Here is an 18,594-nt window from a genome sequence, read left to right as displayed (position 1 = left end):
TGACTAAGCAGTATCACATCCTTAGATCTGAGAATACCTTTTTGGGCAGCTGTGTGAATTGAGTGCTAGTTCAGAAAAGAAGTGGAGAATATGCTGCATGTTATATTCATCTGTATGCAGCATTTTGAAATTGGTGGAGCAGAACCAAACTGGACTGTTACAGAATCAGATGGCTGCAGGTGGATTAATTATATGCATCTTCTGCAGAAGACATTCTATGGTGATTACATCACATGTCTTCTATAGCTAAAATATACTTCTTTATTTGTTCTGCCTTCTGGTAAATTCACTGAAAAATAGGGCCAAAGGAAACTCTTCAACTCTGACCTTGGTGTAAGACAGAAACAGTTATATACACAATGTGAAGGATGCAAAAATAATAACACCTTGTAATTTGCTAGTACTAATTCAAACCATTGTTTGCCAGTCTTAGAATAAGTTTATGTTGTACTGCGTAATCTAAATTTATCTAAACCTGTTTTCTATTTCAGATGTTCCTGTATTTTGAAGAGCATATGCTTGTGACCTGTTCAGCTGACCATCTTGTTATTATATGGAAAAATGGAGAACTTGAGTCCAGATTAAGATCCTCTGCCTTGTTTCACAAATTGGAACAAGAAAATGGTTTGCAGCTTTGCCTATAGCTGGGACAACCCAACTGCCCATTTCTGCATAATTTGTAAAGTAATTTATTTAAATACTGGACATTTGAAATATTGTCTGATTTGTATGAGGCCAATTTTGTGTTCTTTGTTGTACATAAATAATGTACACTGTACATGACTGAAATCCATTATGAAAAAATGTACGTTACTATCTTATTTGATAATGAAATTTTATATGGTTCACATTTAAATAGATAACATAATTGCAAAACTGGACGTTTAGTGTATTTAGAGTACATCCTGATGTATTTTTGCACTGATTTAATCACATTTAATTGTGGTTACATTTTCCTTCAGCGGAACTCAGAAGAGTTTTGAAAGCTGACTGAAGTGGTCAGCCATGGAACAGCCAATGTCTGGCACTAAACGTAATTCACCCACAGAGGCAGTATATGTTATGCATGGTGTCACTGCCTTCATGAAGCAGGAAACTTCATCTGTAAAACAGTATTGTTGGTGTTGTGCTTAATATGTTAGTTTTGTAACATTTCAAATAAACAAGATCTGTTTTCTGCATCCCTTCTATGAACTAATATTCTGGTCTTGAAAGGCCAAAAAAAAGGAATGCTGCCCTGTTCTACTGTTTGGATATGTACTTTTGGCAAGTTGGTTGTTATGAAAAGGATAGTTTTCTAGAGGTTCAGACACAAATGATCTGGACTTTTATGCATAATTTCTTTTCTTTTTTCCCTCTTTATTATTATTCCTAGAAAACAAAGAAGAACTCCTATTTTTCAGTGACTACTGCTTTAAGGTACTTCACATCTGTAATTAGGGTTCCCAATGACTACTGCAAATATCAAAAAAATGCCTTTACCACTGTCAACATTGCTATATTTTCAGTTTGTCTACTTTAGGCAAGTCTTCTGTCTTAGCTATCAATCAATTCAGTATTGAGGTTGTTGTGCAAAGTGCCTCACAAGATAACAAATGGCTGGACATATAACATACCCATCCCTGACCAGTTTGTACATGGACCTGTTTATCTCCTTTGATAGCAAAGTTTTTGCTGTACCATTATTAGTTACTGATGGTGAATGGTAAATGTATGCTTAATACAGTTTTATATATATATATATATATATATATATATATATATATATATATATATATATATATACACACTGAAAACACTTCTGAAAACTAAACTGAAGTGAAAAAAATATCATTCAAATAAAATAAATTCAAACCCTCTGAAGAAGTTCCACACATTAAAGGAACAAAAGCTTATTAACACATCAGAGGGTTTAAATTTATTTTATTTGCATGATATTGTTTTCTTTTTTTGCTTTAGTTTAGTTTTGAGAAGTGTTTTCAGTATTTAGTAATTTCTTCTGGTGATTGTCATATATATATATATATATATATATATATATATATATATATATATATATATATATACACACACACACATGCGTGTGTGTGTGTGTGTCTGTAGGCTCCATTCAGATTGCATTTCTGTAACTTAATGTCTGTTATGAACCTTTTTCATCATAGACATGGTTTTAACTAATTCAATCAAGACAGCCATTATCCGCTTTGCCTTTGCTGCCTTCTCAAAAATGTAGCCAAGAAATGTATGGCAGCAGTTTCGTAGTGTACACTGTAGTCAATATGTGCTGTTCTAACCAATATATCCAGTGTTTACTGATATCATGTCGTTGTACTATTATAATATTAAAATTATTGCAGATTAGTCTACTGTAATCCTGTTAAAAACTGCGGTGGTGGTGCTGCGGTAGCGTTGTCGCCTCACAGTAGGATGTTGTCCTGTTCGATTCTCAGCGAAAGTGTCTTCTCTGTGGAGACATGCATGAATGAGCGTACCTTCGTTGAAGGTTGTGCGTCAGAGCTGGCAACTTGGCACGTAAAAAAATCTACTGCCACTCATTAGCGGAGCAGAGTTCCACTGTGGCGACCCCTAACCGGGAAAAGCCAAAAGACACAACAACAACAAAGTCTACTGTAATCCTGCTAGATAATCTGTTTTGCACCTTAATGAGAGACCATTCAGAGTAGGCATTAAAGACATGTGCATTTTTATGATTAGTACCCTTGATGTTTTGATAAATCACTTTATATGTGCCTAAATCTTCAGCAGATAACCTTCTAGAAGCAGGATAACAGATGCTACAGCTTTTAAAGTCAACAGAATGCATGCCTTCCTGTTTACATTACTTTGTGTTTATCATTATGGCCATGGCTTGCAAGTTATCTTATGGTATTCAGAGTGTGTACTTTTGTTTCTTTTTTTGTAGGGACATGTGCATTTTCTTCAGGAAATGTTACTGTAAGCATAAATTATTACATTTGAGGTTGCCTGTTTTCTGAGTTGTTAATTTTTGATTGTTGCCAGTTTTCTAAAGCTGTTTTTGATTCTGAAGATGCCTACTGCTAGTGTTATGACTATAGACGTATAAAAAAAAGTGGAACAAGACTCCCTTATAAATTAACTTACCATTGTTTATTTATCAATAGAAAAGTAAAGACGGATGTGCTTTCATTTTTATGACGAAAAGTTAAGTCTTCACCCATTCAGTGCATTTATAGTAGACAAACTGTTGATGCAGAAGATTGTGGCACTCCATCTTTGTTTTCCTCGTATCTTGTATATGATCAGGTTTGTATGGTATTTGTCAAGAATGTAATAAAACTAGTTGAGTGAATCATGTGAGAGTTTTGTCTTCATCCTTAACTGAAAACGGAAAATAGTTTCTGTGTAAATAAGTGAAAGAAGTCTTCCAAACACAAATAGTTTCCAAAGTAGTAAATAAATGTAGTGCGGGAAACTCAGAAAAACATTATAAGCAATTACAGAAAGAAGCAGTTACAGATGATTAAAAAAATGCCATCAACTCTGTGGATATGTGTGGGGGGGGGGGTTCAATTTTGCTTCAGCTTCTCCAAAATTAGAAGTTCTAAAGCCAGTCTGGAAAGCATCTAAAAGAGACTCAGCTGATGCACTAGCTTTGGCCAGAAAAACTTAAAATGCAATCAGTATCATCATCTGATCCTTACAAATTAATTTTGTAAGTGCATGATTTACCACAAACTGACCAGGAAAGCATTATAGTAGAGAAACTAAAGCTGAATTTTGTAGAACAGTAACATCTACATCTGAGCGATCCAGAGACACTCAGCTCTTGTCCCAGCCGGTTTTTATGCAAAGGAATTTTTTAAGGTTGTAGAAAAAGGCTGCTTTGGCTCAACAGCAGCCAATATCCGTTTCTATAATGCAGACCAATGTTGCATTACTTTTCACATGAAACAAAGGAACCTTCACCAATACCTGCACAGAAGGGAAAAGGAAATGGTACATTCCAACCCTGTTAGATGAAGATAGATTATTTGGGATGTACAGAGTCCCCAACTTATCTTGATTTAGATCATGAGGATATCACCTCTTAAGTCTCAGGCTGACATCTATAGCGTTTTCCAAAACGTTTAACTACAATGGAGAGTATTGGTGCTGTCAACACAGTAACCCTCCCTTTCCAAAAAGAGATGCATGCAAATGAATCTCCTTAAATGAAAGTGTAATTATCATTTCTTTCTTCCAAAATTTTCAAGATGTTACAGAGGTAAATTTCATACCTTCTGGCACCCATCCCTCAGCCCAAGAAAGTGCAGATTGGTTTTATAGAGCTTCATCCGACAGACAGTGTTTATATAGTAGTCATAAAACAAGATCCTCAACTGTCTGTGTTTCTCACCACAAGCCAAGAAGGCCTTTCCAGGTATGGCAAAGTTCCTGCACTTCTAGCAGTTTAGCTGTAAAGCATCTTAACTGCATGACTCACATGGTTATTTACTAAAGTATTATATTAAATCAGTTACAAGAAAGTATTCAAAAGTTACTCAAATCTGATACGAATGACAAACTAAATTTCTTTGTTCTGCCTTCTTGTTTATCTGTATACAAAATATAAGGCTAAAATCTACCATAGCAATATAAGGCTATGCCTCTTAAGAGCCTCACAGATCAATGCCTAGTAAATCCCTATGTACCTATAACCTATAAGATAAGGTAAATTCTGCAACAGATAAGGTAAGAGGTCATGCATTAAACTCTGATTATAATAGGTTCATAGGTAGGTACTAGGCTATCTACACGAAGGCATTTATAAGCCTAGCCGGAATGTGTTGGCTTTCACTGTCCCCTTAGATTAGTTCTCTGTGCCTCTGTCTAGCAGAGCCATTGAAGTGATCCCTGGGGTAAACTTTCTGTTTCCCATCCACTCGTCAAGGTTTCTCTTGAAGAGGGTTAGCGAGGAGCTTGCTAACCCTCTTCAAGAGAAACCTTGACAAGTTAAGGTTGTTAATGTATCATCACCAGGCTAGCCCTTTGTCATATTGTTTCCAAAACTATGCGTAGATCAAGTCAGAAAGCTACCATGTGATGCTAAAGCAGGTTTCTACACTCCAGTAATTTGCCATCTACTGTTCAGGCAATGATCCTCTCACATTTTAATAAACACTGAGAAAAAAGTAGATATATATAAAAACATGATCTTCTGTAAAACAAATGATTCCTGCCCCTACTCCCAGTTCTACAGAAAACTGTTCCACCATTAAGAGACCTTTTTCACATAAAGCAGTTATCCCATCAGCCTTCCATCAGAGGCAATAAAAATTTGGTCAATCACGTTTTATGAGGCCATAAGGAGAGAAAAGAAAATACCAGCAAAGATACTTCTTGTAATTTCTGATTGGTGTTGCTTCCTGTTCCCATTCCTATACCCTTGACAAGTAAGTTGCATTGCTATTTACCAGTCTGGGATTGGCGACCTCAGACAAATCATTTTTTTTCTGTATAGTTTCTCAAGGTTACAACATAGAATGCTTTCCCTGACTTCAATCAATGCTTTTTCAACACATTATTTATTTATTTATTTTACATTTGTTGGCCAGGATTGTCCGACTGAAGAGACCATTTTCAGGGGCGGCCCGGGGAGAAAAGCTTCAACAAATTATACAGTTTTCATTATAAATTAGCATTAAACAGCAATGTTACAGGATTATTACAAGACATTAAGTAGAAATACAGTGTTATACAGTGTCAATAATCAGGATTATAGCAAAACTATTTACAAGATGTATAAAAAGAAATGTGTCATTGTGATGAATGTAGTCTTTGGGATAAGTGGTTACAAAAACCCAGTTTTATCATAATGTAGTTGCATGAAGGCAAGGCAATTATAATAGAATGTTTCTCTGAGGCGATTTGCTTAACAGATTTTAGAAGACAGTAGAAAAAGTAGTCAAGGAAGATTAGAGAGAGCTAGTGAGAAGAGTGTGTTAAGGGCAGAAAGTAGATTAAGGTATGAGAAGTAGGGGATGTTAAGGAGGGAGAGTGCAGTGACAGGACCAGTGACTTTTAAAGTGCTCTTTGGTGGCCATCTTAAATTGTTTAGGATGTGTAAGGGTCCTGATTTCTAGTGGGAGCCTATTGCAGGCAGTAGTGGGGTGATAGCTGTACATGTGTCCAAATTTAGACTTGGGTTTGTAGATTTGTAGTAAGTCTTGGTTAGAGCTTCAGAGAGGTCTGGAGGGAGAATAATGGGAGGGAATAGTGCTGGGCAGTAGGAAGGCTGGTATAGGATAGAATGGATGATTTGGAGCGGAGAGAGAAGAAGCTGGTGGGGTAATTCAAGCCAGTTTAGCTGTTTTAGAGAGAGACAGTGATGGGATTTGTAGGTTTGCTGGGCAGCAAATCTAACTACCTTGTTGTAGGTAGATTTGAGTTTGGTCAGGAGTGCTGAGTTAAGATTTGTGAGAATTTGAGAACTATACATTAGACGGGGTAGAAGGTAGATGACAGAGAGAGTAATCTTGGCTTCAGAGATAAGGAATTTCTTGTTACGGTAAATGAGTCGTAGTTTTGACTGAGTCTTTTTGATACAGTTATTAACATGCAAGTCAAATTTAAGCTGATCGTTTATGGTTACGCGTAAGAGCTTAGTGCTCTGCAAAGAAACCTGGTTTGCTTTTAATTAATAAAGTGACTGCAACAAAAAAGTTATCAAAAAGGTTTCCAGACAGAAGTGAGAATGATTTGATTCTAAACTGTTCCTTGTTCCATAGAAAGGCAATTTCACGAGACCAGTCCTAGATTTATAGGTTGGTACTAGGCTATTGGCCCTAGGGCCTATACAAGCCTAGCCATAACAATTCCCTGTCTATTTCTTCCCACACTATTTACTTCCCTGGACCCCTGTCTAGCAGGGCAACTGATGTGATTAATAGAGCTAAATAAATATGTACTAAACTAAAAATTCAGAAACTCATAATTAAAGGCAGCTCTTCATTTTGTAGACATGGCCTCTTGCATTGACTGTGTAGGTAATGGAAGATGCATATCTTCATGATTCAGACATAGTATCTGAGGTTTCAGGTACCTCAGTCCCACTTCTAGTTTGTAACGCTGTTAATTGGTCTGTCTGTATCCCTCACAGTACATGCTAGATGGCTTAGCAGTAGTGTTTGTACGTTTCAGAAAACAGCATCATAATTTTGCTGTACTGGAAAATCTGCCTGCTGATAGCTCAGTTTTAAGTAACAGGTATTACATCTGTAGCTGTTGCACTGATGCAGTCTGTAGGTTTAACTGTAAATTCCAAATAGTCATGCCTGTCTCTTACAAAGTCAGTAGAATTTCAGAGAGCCATTATAGACTCAGTTCAGATGAATGTTTTCTTACTTCGGGAGGAACAAACAAAGCCCAGTCTTTGATGAAAGACATCGTGCTGTGGGACACCATTAGAACAAGGCAACACCTATGGGCTATGGTTTACCCTTCCTCTTGTATTTTCCTAGTTTTTTATGCAAAACTGCATTCTGCATATAAAACAGCCTCAGTGGGATTTTTGGAAGTTGGAACCAATCCTCAGAGTCCCTAAAGACATTTTTTTCATGGAAACAGTCAATAAAAAGCATTTTCCTGGTGGAAAGATTCCGACAACCTCTTGCAGTAGTTCAGCAGATGACAACTAACTCTTCAGAATATGCTTGGAGTGCAAACTTCAACACCCTCTCCATTCGGGGCAGCTGGATACATACCGATCTCTGTTGTCAGTGACCTGATGAAGATGATCACTGTATTCAGCACGTCTTTATATGTGGTCACCGTCAAATGGACAGTAGTACAGTAACATGATACTTCAACTAGATGGTACAAGAACGTTTGATCTGTGTGAGGATGTACATCAAATCTGGAATTGGGCTGTCACAACCTTTTACTGCTAGCAGCATGTCTTCCAAGACAACAGAACCATTTGACAGATTCTGTCAGCAGACAGGTAATGTCTAGCATATGGTTGGAAAATAGACTGCTTAATACTTCAGCAAGTAGTACAACAATTGAACATAACTAAGGTGAAAATGTTCACAGTACGCCTCAACAATCAAGTATAGACCTTTGCTCCCTTTGATGCAATCCATTTCCCTTCCAGTTTTCAATGTCTGATGCATGCTTTCAGAAAGCTCTCCTCAAACAAAGAAAGATGAAGCTGTATCTTAGCCAAAAGCCATGATTTTCTGTATTGCTGTATTCTACCTATCTTCATCCATGGTGTTAAGAGACTCTACAGACGTAGCAACAAGGCAAAGTGATTTTTATAGGTTTGACATATTTTAATCTTTCTGTTTGAAGAATATAATCCTATTTCTAAAATGTTTTTGCTGTCATGTTAGGATGCCTATTAAATAACATACTGAGGCAGTAGTTGTAGTCTAAACCATCTGTGTTGCAGACTGAAATCACTGGAACTTCCATGTACCACATAACACTTCTGTCTCTCTAACTAGCACATTAATATTTTAAATGTATAATCCCTGTATGTAATATCCTTCTTTCATAAAGTTAAAAAAAAATTTGAATTTCAGTGAGGATCATCTGTTATGTCAAACTTAACACTAACAAGGGGTTGGGGGTTGTTATAATGTTTAAGGTATTTATCTCTTAGACAGGATACAGGATTTGATTTTCACCTTTGAAGGGAAATTTGCTATGTTTGAAATGCAAAGAAACATACAAAAATGGATATAAGCACCAATATCCACAACACCATAGAGTAGAGTAGCCAGTAATTTTATTCATTCTGGTACCTCTGCTTTTCGCCTTCAATGGAATGTTTAAACACCACAAAAATCACTATATTTCTACACCAGGTGCTACTTAAAACAATTTCTATGCATGAGGACTATGAAACTTGTTTTTCAGTGTGTTGGCACGTCCTGTTTTGGAACATGGGGGACATTTTAACGATGAGTTTAATAAATTAGAATGCAAAATTATATACAATTTAGAACTCTTTATCCAAGGGATATGAATATTGATAGTAATTTAATTTTATAATATTTATAATAAAGGGAATTTTACGTAGGTTACATATTTATAAAACAAAAAAATGTGTGTAGTAAGTATTTTGGGAAAATATTTCTGAATGAATTTTGCATTTTATGTATAAGATGAATAAACATTTTTAATGGTGTTTTTGTTATGAATTTAATATTTATATTGTGTTTATAGAATACATTTTTGTTTGTAGAAAATATTTATGACCAATTTAGGTGAAGGAATTCAATATTCATATTGAAATGTGTGGTTTGAATATACTTGGGATATGGGTTTCTTTAAGTTTGTAATTAAGGTTAATTGATTTAATTATTTGTTTTAAGTAGCACCTGGTGTATAAATAGAGTGATGCGAAAAGCTGAGGTACCAGAATGAATAAACTTACTATTTTGGCTAGGCTTGTATAGGCCTTAGGGCCAATAGCCTAGTACCTACCTATGAACCTATGGTTACTCTACTCTATGGTGTTGTGGATATTGTTGCTTATATATGTTTTTGTATGTTTCTTTGCATTTTTGTTTATTTTGGTGTGTTATAATGTCGTTGGACTAGGTTTCAAATGGCCTGCAAGGGCAGCAAATCTAGTACCCATCTATGAACCTGCTAAGCATATCATTGGCTGTTTACATCAAAATTAGGGAAAAAATGTTCATTTCTTAGAATTTTAGTTCTGAAACAGCCCATATATATCTATTTATATCTATATCTATATATGTACATATATATATATGTCGTATTTGAGTTCCACTCTTCCATACCTGGAGAATTTAACAGGACTGCTTATGCTGAACATTTGGTTTTGCTTTTGAGGCCATGCTGGATGGACTACACCTTCACCTGGGGACACAACTTTTAAGAAGTCTCGCTCTGCAACATAAGGGGAAGAGTAGCCATTGATAACATCAGGAGGGATTTTAATGGATCTATCATAATCTGATGTATTTTTCACAGCCCAGTCCAGCAGACAGTGGTATCCAAAATTAATATTTAGTCAACTGAAGGTAGTGAGTAGGTGCAAACGTTCAACATTCAACAGCAGTTTCAGTATCTGAGGTCTGTCATTTTTTTTTACCTTCCGTAGTATAAAAGTTGACTTTTCCATCCATGGTTTAATTCATAAAGGAGGAAGGAAAGAAACAGAACTGATGTGACTAATATGAGCAGCCGCAAGGAGCAGTGTTCTGTGTGGTCCTAAAATAACACCGTCACTGAGGTTCTTAGTCATCGAGGGACATATTCAGTGAAAAGGAAATGAATTTAGCAGTAATTTTAATTAAGATTTCAGTGTCACTTCATTGTCTTTGGCTAGGACACAATGTATCAGGCATCCAAATGGAGTGAGTCCCTCTAGTAACTTATACTATGGAGCAATGACTGTGGGAGGGCTAGTCGTTTTTAAGGGATTTTGTAAATAACATTAATGTATTAACTATATGGATACATTTTGTTTTCCAGGACAAGATGGAGAATGCATGACTAGCCACAGCTATACAGCAGAAAATAAGAAAAAACAAATGAACACATTTCTGCTGAATACCTAATTAATGGTTAAAAAAGAAAGATTTTCTTTTTTTTTTCTCAGTGGGATACCATCTACCTTCTCTTAAGCTGGAAACATGAATACATTCTTAAACGGGTAGACAAATATATACAGCTGTACCACACTGGATAATGTGTTCTCTCTTTATGAAATTATTCAAGAAAAATATGTTGTCAAAATCATGTTTTCTATTTGTGCTGTCATCTGTGGACACATAAAAGTGTGCCCATACCTTTAATGTGAACTTGCCTGTTTCTCATTGATACTATGACTTGTATGCTATGGATATTTCTTAACATACTTACAGTCCTGAAATACAGTATTGTAACTCTCTTTTGTTCATAATACCTCATTAGTAGGTACTATCATAGTCTTTCCCAACAAAATATCTTTATTTCTATCACAAGTTTGATCCCTTAATGTAGAAGCATTATATAGGTAGGTAAAAAACTCACCTGCTGGCATTAAAGTTCTTTCCTCGTGGCTTAGATTCCCTTCTGCTGTAACACTTCACCTGTTGATTTGCAATCTTGTGCAGTTTTTAAGAGGAGTTCTTTTCATTCAAAAAGCCTAATGTACAGCTGGGACAGTGCAGCATTGTTAGCACAGCAGGACTGTCATCATCATTATAATTAAACTTTCAGTAATATTTTTCTTTTTAATTTTTATGCTTGTATTGATTACTGTACTGTAATATCACCAGTTGCAGTAATGCTGCTATTTCCTCTTCAGCAATATATAATTTTTTACCAGTATGCATGATGTTGGAAGTCCATTATTAATGCTTCACTATCCTTTTTGTACAAAATATAGACAATGTTACTGTTTTTTGTATTTCTTTTCAAAAATAGTGAATCTTGGAAATCATTGTCATCATTCATCTTCCACACAGTTTTCAAATGCTGTATTATATGACGTCTGCAGTATCTTAACATAACCTGTAATTAATGGCTTTAAATATATATCACATCTGGCTGATTTTGACTCAATATGCCAAATAATCTTTCACAGTAGAATAATTGCTGTTCACGGATTTATTTAGGTCAAAAATATGTGCTGAGCATAAATATAGTTTGTTTAAATTACTTAGAAGTACCACTTACGTAGCAAAATGTTTGATTCATAGTTTACTTGTGAAGTAAAGTTCTTGTCCATTTACAGTATACACTAGCGTTGGTGTAAGTAGTCATGGGAACAGGTTATTAATCCTGAGAATTTTACACATAATGAACATTTCTCAAATCATAATGCATTTCCTTCACATCATGTTCCAACGACAGAGGAATGATATGTAGTTAGAAAATTAAAGAGCTCCCTTTTACAGTTTTATCTATTTTAATGTATCCACTTCATGTTGTATCTAGGTACTGCTTCAAGTAAATATAACTTACAAATGCTTATTAGAGGAATGGTGTTTTAACAATTATGTTTGGACTGAAATAAAAGCTGTGATCACATTGCAGACTAAATTAATAAAATTATCTGTCATGTTTATCTAAAAAGATGATAGAGGGCTTATTTCATTTACACAGCATGCACATAACAGTTCGTACAGAGAATACAGGACCATTAGATTTTGAGTGTACTAATAATACAGTTTCTTAGACAGATACTTATACAGCTGGGATTTAAGATGTCAAAAACCTTTATAGTGCATTACGACAGGGAGGTGGATTAGTAGTTGAAGCTGAAAAGATGAAATTGCTTGATTCTAATTTAACTCGTGGTCTTTTTATACATATGTTAATGTAGTTTTTACAAACACAAACGCAGGTCTGTCCAACATACACAATGCAGCAGTATAACAGAATATAACAGTGCAGTTTCTTTGCTTTAGCTATGACAAAGTATGGATCTATTACAAGTCTAACAAAAATATAGCTTATGTACACTTCTTTGCATGGAAATTATGTGGTTCTGTTCATATGTTTGCTTACTCAGTTCAGTACAAAATATAGAAAAACTGTTGGCACATAATGTAGACTTATCAATAGTAAATTACAATCAATTCCACCTGCAGTAATTGATTTAAATAATTTCCTTTCACCCTGCATACTGTGGAAACATCACAGTAGTGATGCAAAAGGCCAAGGTGTTTATATTTACAATAATAATATCAATGTGCATCTTAGAATACACTGTACATCATAACCATTGAAGCTATATTCAGTAGTGCATTGCGTAAAAATAGAGTAGTTCTTAAAGTTTAATACTTTTAAAATAACTCACAAAACATTAGAGGTAAAAATTACTTATTAAGAAATTTAACTTGTTTCCTCAGTATTTTACTCCTTCATGGTTCTTTTCCTTTTCAGTGGACTGCTACAAGTTCAGGTTTTTTTATATACCAAAAAAATTAAAGTGTGATAATATGCACAATGTACAAAAATATGCTTTTTGTGCTTAGGGAAGTTTATAATATAATTAAAATCATTTGGTACTAAACTTCAATGATAAAAATCCAAACAATTTTAGTAATTAATGTACATACATTACATAATGACTTTTTTACATCTTCGTTAAGGACTACAGGGTTCACTTTGGGAATCATTAAAAAAGGCTTAACAGATAAATACATACTTTGCACATCACAAAAAATGTGTCAGTGTCACAAGGTTTCATTTATACACCAACACCTTTAATTTACAGAATACATACACTTTTTAAATAGCTAAAACTACAGGTTTAAATACCTAGAAGAGATGGCTTTTTTTGTAGGATATGAAATATGTTCTATGCAGGTTTTTGCTTCTTGACTGTAGATTAGTAGAAGTGTAAACTGTACAAAACACTCAGTTTTTTGCAAAAAAAAACAAATATGTGTTCGTTTGTCTTCATTTGAAGGCTGGGGTAATAATGTAGTAGCTTTAGTTTTCTTCTGTGCAATGCAACTTTTACTGTAGAATGATGTATGTTTGGATGATCACATAGAGCTTCCATGTGTCAGTTTTAGACTAGTACACCATACTGAAGAACACCAGAATAAGCAAATATCTTCAGGAGTCCTCCACATTTATGAAAATGCATTTCAAATGCATTCCAGATATTCTATTCTGATTGTGATGGTAGCTCGAAAAGTGTAGGTTGACAATATCATAGGTGACAAAAGTGAAAATTTAAGAACTTGACCTTTGTTAATTCAGGACAACAACATAGTTCTCCAGTCATTTTAAATAATGATCCTGACCCCTTCAGTAATTGTCTTATAAAAGTATTCACAGTGAAGTCTGATGATCATTGTTGTCCTTTCCTTCCAGTGTCTGTTAACTTTTAAAGTCTGGTGGAAGCCTCAAACTCTTACATTTTAGTTCATCTAGCATTTTCCAGTATTTGTAGTTTTCTGCTAAATGCTGCATTAGATTTGGTAGATGTGCAAATACTGCAAAACAAAAAGGAAGATGTGAAATACTGATGTTTTGTGTTTCGGCACATACTATCTAGGTAAACACAAGCTAATGCTTATTAATGAAGTCCACTGAACAGCTTCTTTGCAAAAGATACAAACAGGGCTGTATAAGCAATGACATGTACTGTGCACACATATCAGGAACCAAATGCAAGCCTTCATTCTGTCAGATATGTAGTATTACTAATCCCCAGAGAGAAACAAAAGAACTAACATATTATTTTTTATTGCACCCTCTTCAGATCTATGTATCATATTAAAAATCAAAGGGAAAAGAAAAAGACCTAAACAGGTATTCCCCATGATATGCTTCATAACAACTTGCAAAGAAACAGTGTTTCAGAAGGAAAGTAATATAAAGTAATTATAACATTATTTTTTTAACTAAAACAAGGATGACATGTTTGCATTTTATATTAATGGCAAGTTTGCGGTACTGAACCTGCTTTGGTATGAAAATTAATGCACTTAGCATTTATAGTTTATTACCATTATTCTGTTCTGTCACTTCCCAGTCTTTTTTTTTTCATTCTAAAATGTTGATTTATCTTCGGTTCAGGAAATGCATGTACAACATGTTACCATGGAGTACAAAAGCAACATTTATGTTAGATTTTACACTTACACAGCATGTTCACAAACTCCAGCACGCACAAAATGCATACATCTCAGGCTTACACAAGGTAGGGAAAGTAGTAATCTGTCAAAAGATGATAAACACTGAACTTTTTTTGAAACTACGATGTATATTGTCTCTTTCCATCTTATTGTCAAAAAAGGACTGTTTCAGCACAACAGGAAAATAAGATTTAGAAATATGACAGCTGCAATGAGGAAAGACCTCATTACTGACTAATTTGCATGTTTCTGAATCGCCTGAAACTACCCTGAGTGTGAATCAGCACTTTTCTGTAGTAGTTATCCCTGGCAGGCCATGCATCACTTTGGCACAGACATCACACCTCATTCACTCTGTCACACACACTTCAAAACCTTCAAGCACACACAACATACCACTTACCTGGCTCTGAGTCAACAGAATATCCCTGACATACAATGGATATAAAAAGTGTACACACCCCTGTTAAAATGCCAAGTTTTTGTGATATAAAAAATGAGACCACAATAGATCATTTCAAAATGTTTTGCACCTTTAATGTTACCTATAACCTATAAATTCAATTGAAAAACAAATTTGTTAGGGGAAAAAATATAAAAAATAAAAAGCATACAATAAGCTGGTTGCATAAGTGTGCACACCCATAATACTTTGTTGAAACAACTTTTGATTTAATTACAGCATTCAGCCTTCAATAAGTACATTAGCAAGAGAGGGACATTTAGTGGGAACAAACTTAGCTTCCTTTAACATCACACGAATAACTGTCAGAAAGTGCTAAATTTGCAATTTTTAAACAATCAACATTACTACCTTGAATTTCATTGAGTCCATTATCAACAATTTGTGAAGATACATGTTGCAAATTTCCAGAAATTAACGTTTTCCTTTCTTTTAATCTTTGCTGCCTGTATTCCCATTGCTGCTGCTGTGCTGAAAACCCTGAGAGCCCTGCAAGGAATCCGATTGGTTCTCCTGAGCAGCTGATCCTGCATTAGGCAGCATCTCAAAAGAGACATTCTTTTTTGATGAAGTTTCAGCTGAAGAATATGAAGAATCACAACTAGATGACAAAAAATATTTTTTCTATTTTGCGACCTTCCCTTACGAGGGAAACTGCGAACTGGATACACAGAACCACTGGCAAACTCATTTATGTCCCTTTCTAGATTTTCTTCTTTCTGCCAATCATTTCCGCTTCCACTTTATTCAGTTTTTAATGTCACCAAATTTTGTGATAAAAAAGGGCTCAGAAATTTGTTGTTTTAGTGAGCTCTCTGCTGAACTTGTTTTAAAGTATGCAAGTTCTTTTCACTAGGATTTTTAACCAGCCCAAAGTACACTGTAATGAAACCTCATGCCATTCTAGCAATAAATCTTGTTCTGCCTCTGTAAACCCTCCAGCTGGAAGTCGGTCTATATGTAGACCTCTGGGAGTTATATTTGAAGCCAAATATTTCTCTAGCAGTGTAGTGTCATTAAAAAAAGATTAATTTATTTTACCATCAGTCTCTCTAGCTGTTCAAACATCACTAACTGGTCATTATAACCTGCAGAGCTCCATGGATCAGCTCCAGTCAGCCAGGATTCTCTCTCCTTAAGTAGTTCCACGAACAAGCTATTTGTTGCAGCTTTCATAATAACACCATAACACCAGTCACCAAAAAGAACTGGTAACACCAACAGTGCCACACTATAAACACATCAAAACCAAAGAAAAAACACAAAAACCTAATAAATCCAGAAGGTGTACACAGATTTGGAGTACCAAACAGCTATAATCGTGGTATCTCAGCATTTTGCCTTCAATGTCTTTTGGATTTATTTTGTGTTTTTTCTTTGGTTTTGATAAATACCCTGCCCCTTGTGCTTTGCAGACTATTGCAATCAGTGATACATAGTTCATACATCTTATGTAAAAAAAAAAAATAATAATACCCTGTTAAGCATTAAACAACACCCCTCCTTACTTCATTTTTTTTAATTTTCAAAGATATGTGCTAGAAGTATCCCAGCTGTCTAGTGATGCACAGAGGATGAACAATCTGCTAATGAGCTGTGTGTAAGTGACATACTGCCCGGGGACAGGGCATGCCCAAAATACTTTGCAATGCTGAGTTACTGAATAGCTTGAATTCTCGCTATGCAAGAATTGGCAATGATATTCTAACACAATCTGTGATAATCAGTCTCTGCTAATGAATCTCATTACCCTTTCCTCACTTAGCAAAATCAAACCTGTGGACTCTGTGGAAGAGGCTGAAGTTGGTCGGTGCCACACTTCCAGCTGTATGGTAGCTCTGGTCTGTTGAGTCTCGTGGTAGTTGCTTGATGCTGCATACAGGTGGAGCTGTATGGCCATGAGGCTGTCCTGCATAGCAGCATCTCCTGCATGATGGATGGAAAAATGCATGTATGACAGGTAGTGTGGCCATTATGCATAGATTTATTTTTATTATTACATTTGTTAACTGGGTAGTGTCTGACTGGTTTTAAAGCCCATTTTCAGCAGAGATCCGGGGAGAAAAGCTTTGGATAAAATGCATACAATAACAGATATAAAAAATTAAAAATACAAACATACTATGATAGATATAATCTAATTGAAAAGAGAGCTAGCTAGCTAGTTAGTTGAATACAATATGATGGAGAAAATATATTGTAGATGATATGGTAATAACTTCAGGGCCTTAGAGGTACAGTGATATACATTCAAATGCAACAGGTTAAAAAGTTACATAGAAAGTAATCATTCCAATTGTGTAAGCATGATACAGTATAAAAATTACAAATGATACAGTTAAACAGAATCCTGTTAAATCTGTAGCTAGACTACGTAAGGATTAGACAAACTGTTTCTGAGAAGATACAGAGATTACATGTGGTTACCAGTATGTGGGAGAGCATACAGCTGTAAGCAAAGTTTTGTGAGTGGACTGCTCCCTTCCAAGCTGCAGGGTTTTGTCTTCATAGGTGTGATGACTGACATAAGAGGTAGGAATAGGGAGGGGGCAGTTGAGGGAGTTTTCGGATGATATTAACCTGGATTATGGCAGGTGCAAAGCCAGTGGTTGCTAGGTGCTGTTTTAGGAGTTTTTTGAACTCTTGGTTTTTGGGGGTTTTTTGTAATTGATTGAGGAAGTGTGTTCCATAGCTTGGCAATTTTGTAAGAATAGGCGGAGTCCCCGTGAAGGTTGTGGGAGTGGGTAATGTTTAGCATTAGTTTTTCTGATGATCTAGCCAGTGCAGGGAGGTTTTTCGGATGGTGGATGATTTTGTGGACTATGGTAAGTTGGTTGAAGGATAAAAGGTTAGGGAGTTCAAGCCAGTTCAATTGAGAGAGGGCTGTGTAGTGGTGGGTTGTTTGAGGATGACTGGTTGCAAATTGTGCAATTCTGTTGTAACAGACTTCAAGACTATTGAGATCTTTCTTACGCAGATTGGTGAAAATGTGAGAGCCATAGAGCAGAGCTGAGAACAGGTGAGACTGGGCAGTGGCCAGCCTGGCGTTGTTGGTTAGAAATGGTTTCGCTCTACAAGTTTGGTATGTTTATCAAATTTTAGATGAGAGTCAATTGTTACGCCTAGAAATTTAGTTTGGTCAGTTGGAAGTAACTTGGTTCCACTGGAGGAGAGGATGGAGAGCGGGGGTTGGCAATGTGTAAATTTCTTATTTGTGAAGACTATTATTTTAGTTTTATTTGGTTTTAGAATAAGTTGATGGTTGGCTAGATGTTTTTCTCTATCTTAAAGGAAGACTGCATTTTTGCCTGAAGTTCTTGGGGAGTTGAGGCTAAACAGATAAGGGTGGAATTGTCAGCATATTGTACAACAGAGGCATGGTTAGAAATGGAACTGAAGTAATTTGTAAATATGCTAAAGAGGACTGGACCCAGTATGGAGCCTTAGGGTACACCAACTGAGATGGGTAGGAGGGTGGACAGACTGTTTTCCCATTTGGTAGGTTGCTGATGGTTAGTGAGATAGCTATGGAACCAGTTTAGGGAG

General features: G+C 35.6%; 2 protein-coding genes across 7 annotated transcripts in view; one reads left to right on the top strand and one right to left on the bottom strand.

Annotated features, from left to right (window-relative positions):
• Positions 1 to 1,181, top strand: part of WDR41 (WD repeat domain 41) — a 1,028,182-nt gene extending 1,027,001 nt beyond the window's left edge. For all 3 annotated transcript variants that reach the window (XM_044063698.1, XM_044063697.1, XM_044063699.1), the window contains one exon: positions 492 to 1,181. In XM_044063698.1, coding sequence (XP_043919633.1) covers positions 492 to 644 — 153 coding nt within the window. In that variant the 3' untranslated portion in view covers positions 645 to 1,181. The remainder of the gene's footprint in view (positions 1 to 491) is intronic.
• Positions 1,182 to 11,580: 10,399 nt separating this feature from the next.
• The window catches only part of PDE8B (phosphodiesterase 8B), a 2,824,882-nt gene continuing 2,817,868 nt past the window's right edge, over positions 11,581 to 18,594 (bottom strand). For all 4 annotated transcript variants that reach the window (XM_044063695.1, XM_044063696.1, XM_044063693.1 and 1 more), the window contains one exon: positions 11,581 to 13,940. In XM_044063695.1, the coding sequence (XP_043919630.1) occupies positions 13,825 to 13,940 (116 nt within the window). In that variant the 3' untranslated portion in view covers positions 11,581 to 13,824. The remainder of the gene's footprint in view (positions 13,941 to 18,594) is intronic.

Source organism: Protopterus annectens, chromosome 2.part2 (assembly GCF_019279795.1).
Source record: "Protopterus annectens isolate FY-2018-M chromosome 2.part2, PAN1.0, whole genome shotgun sequence".
Lineage (NCBI taxonomy): Eukaryota > Metazoa > Chordata > Ceratodontiformes > Protopteridae > Protopterus > Protopterus annectens.
This window is presented reverse-complemented; position numbering and strand designations above follow the sequence as displayed.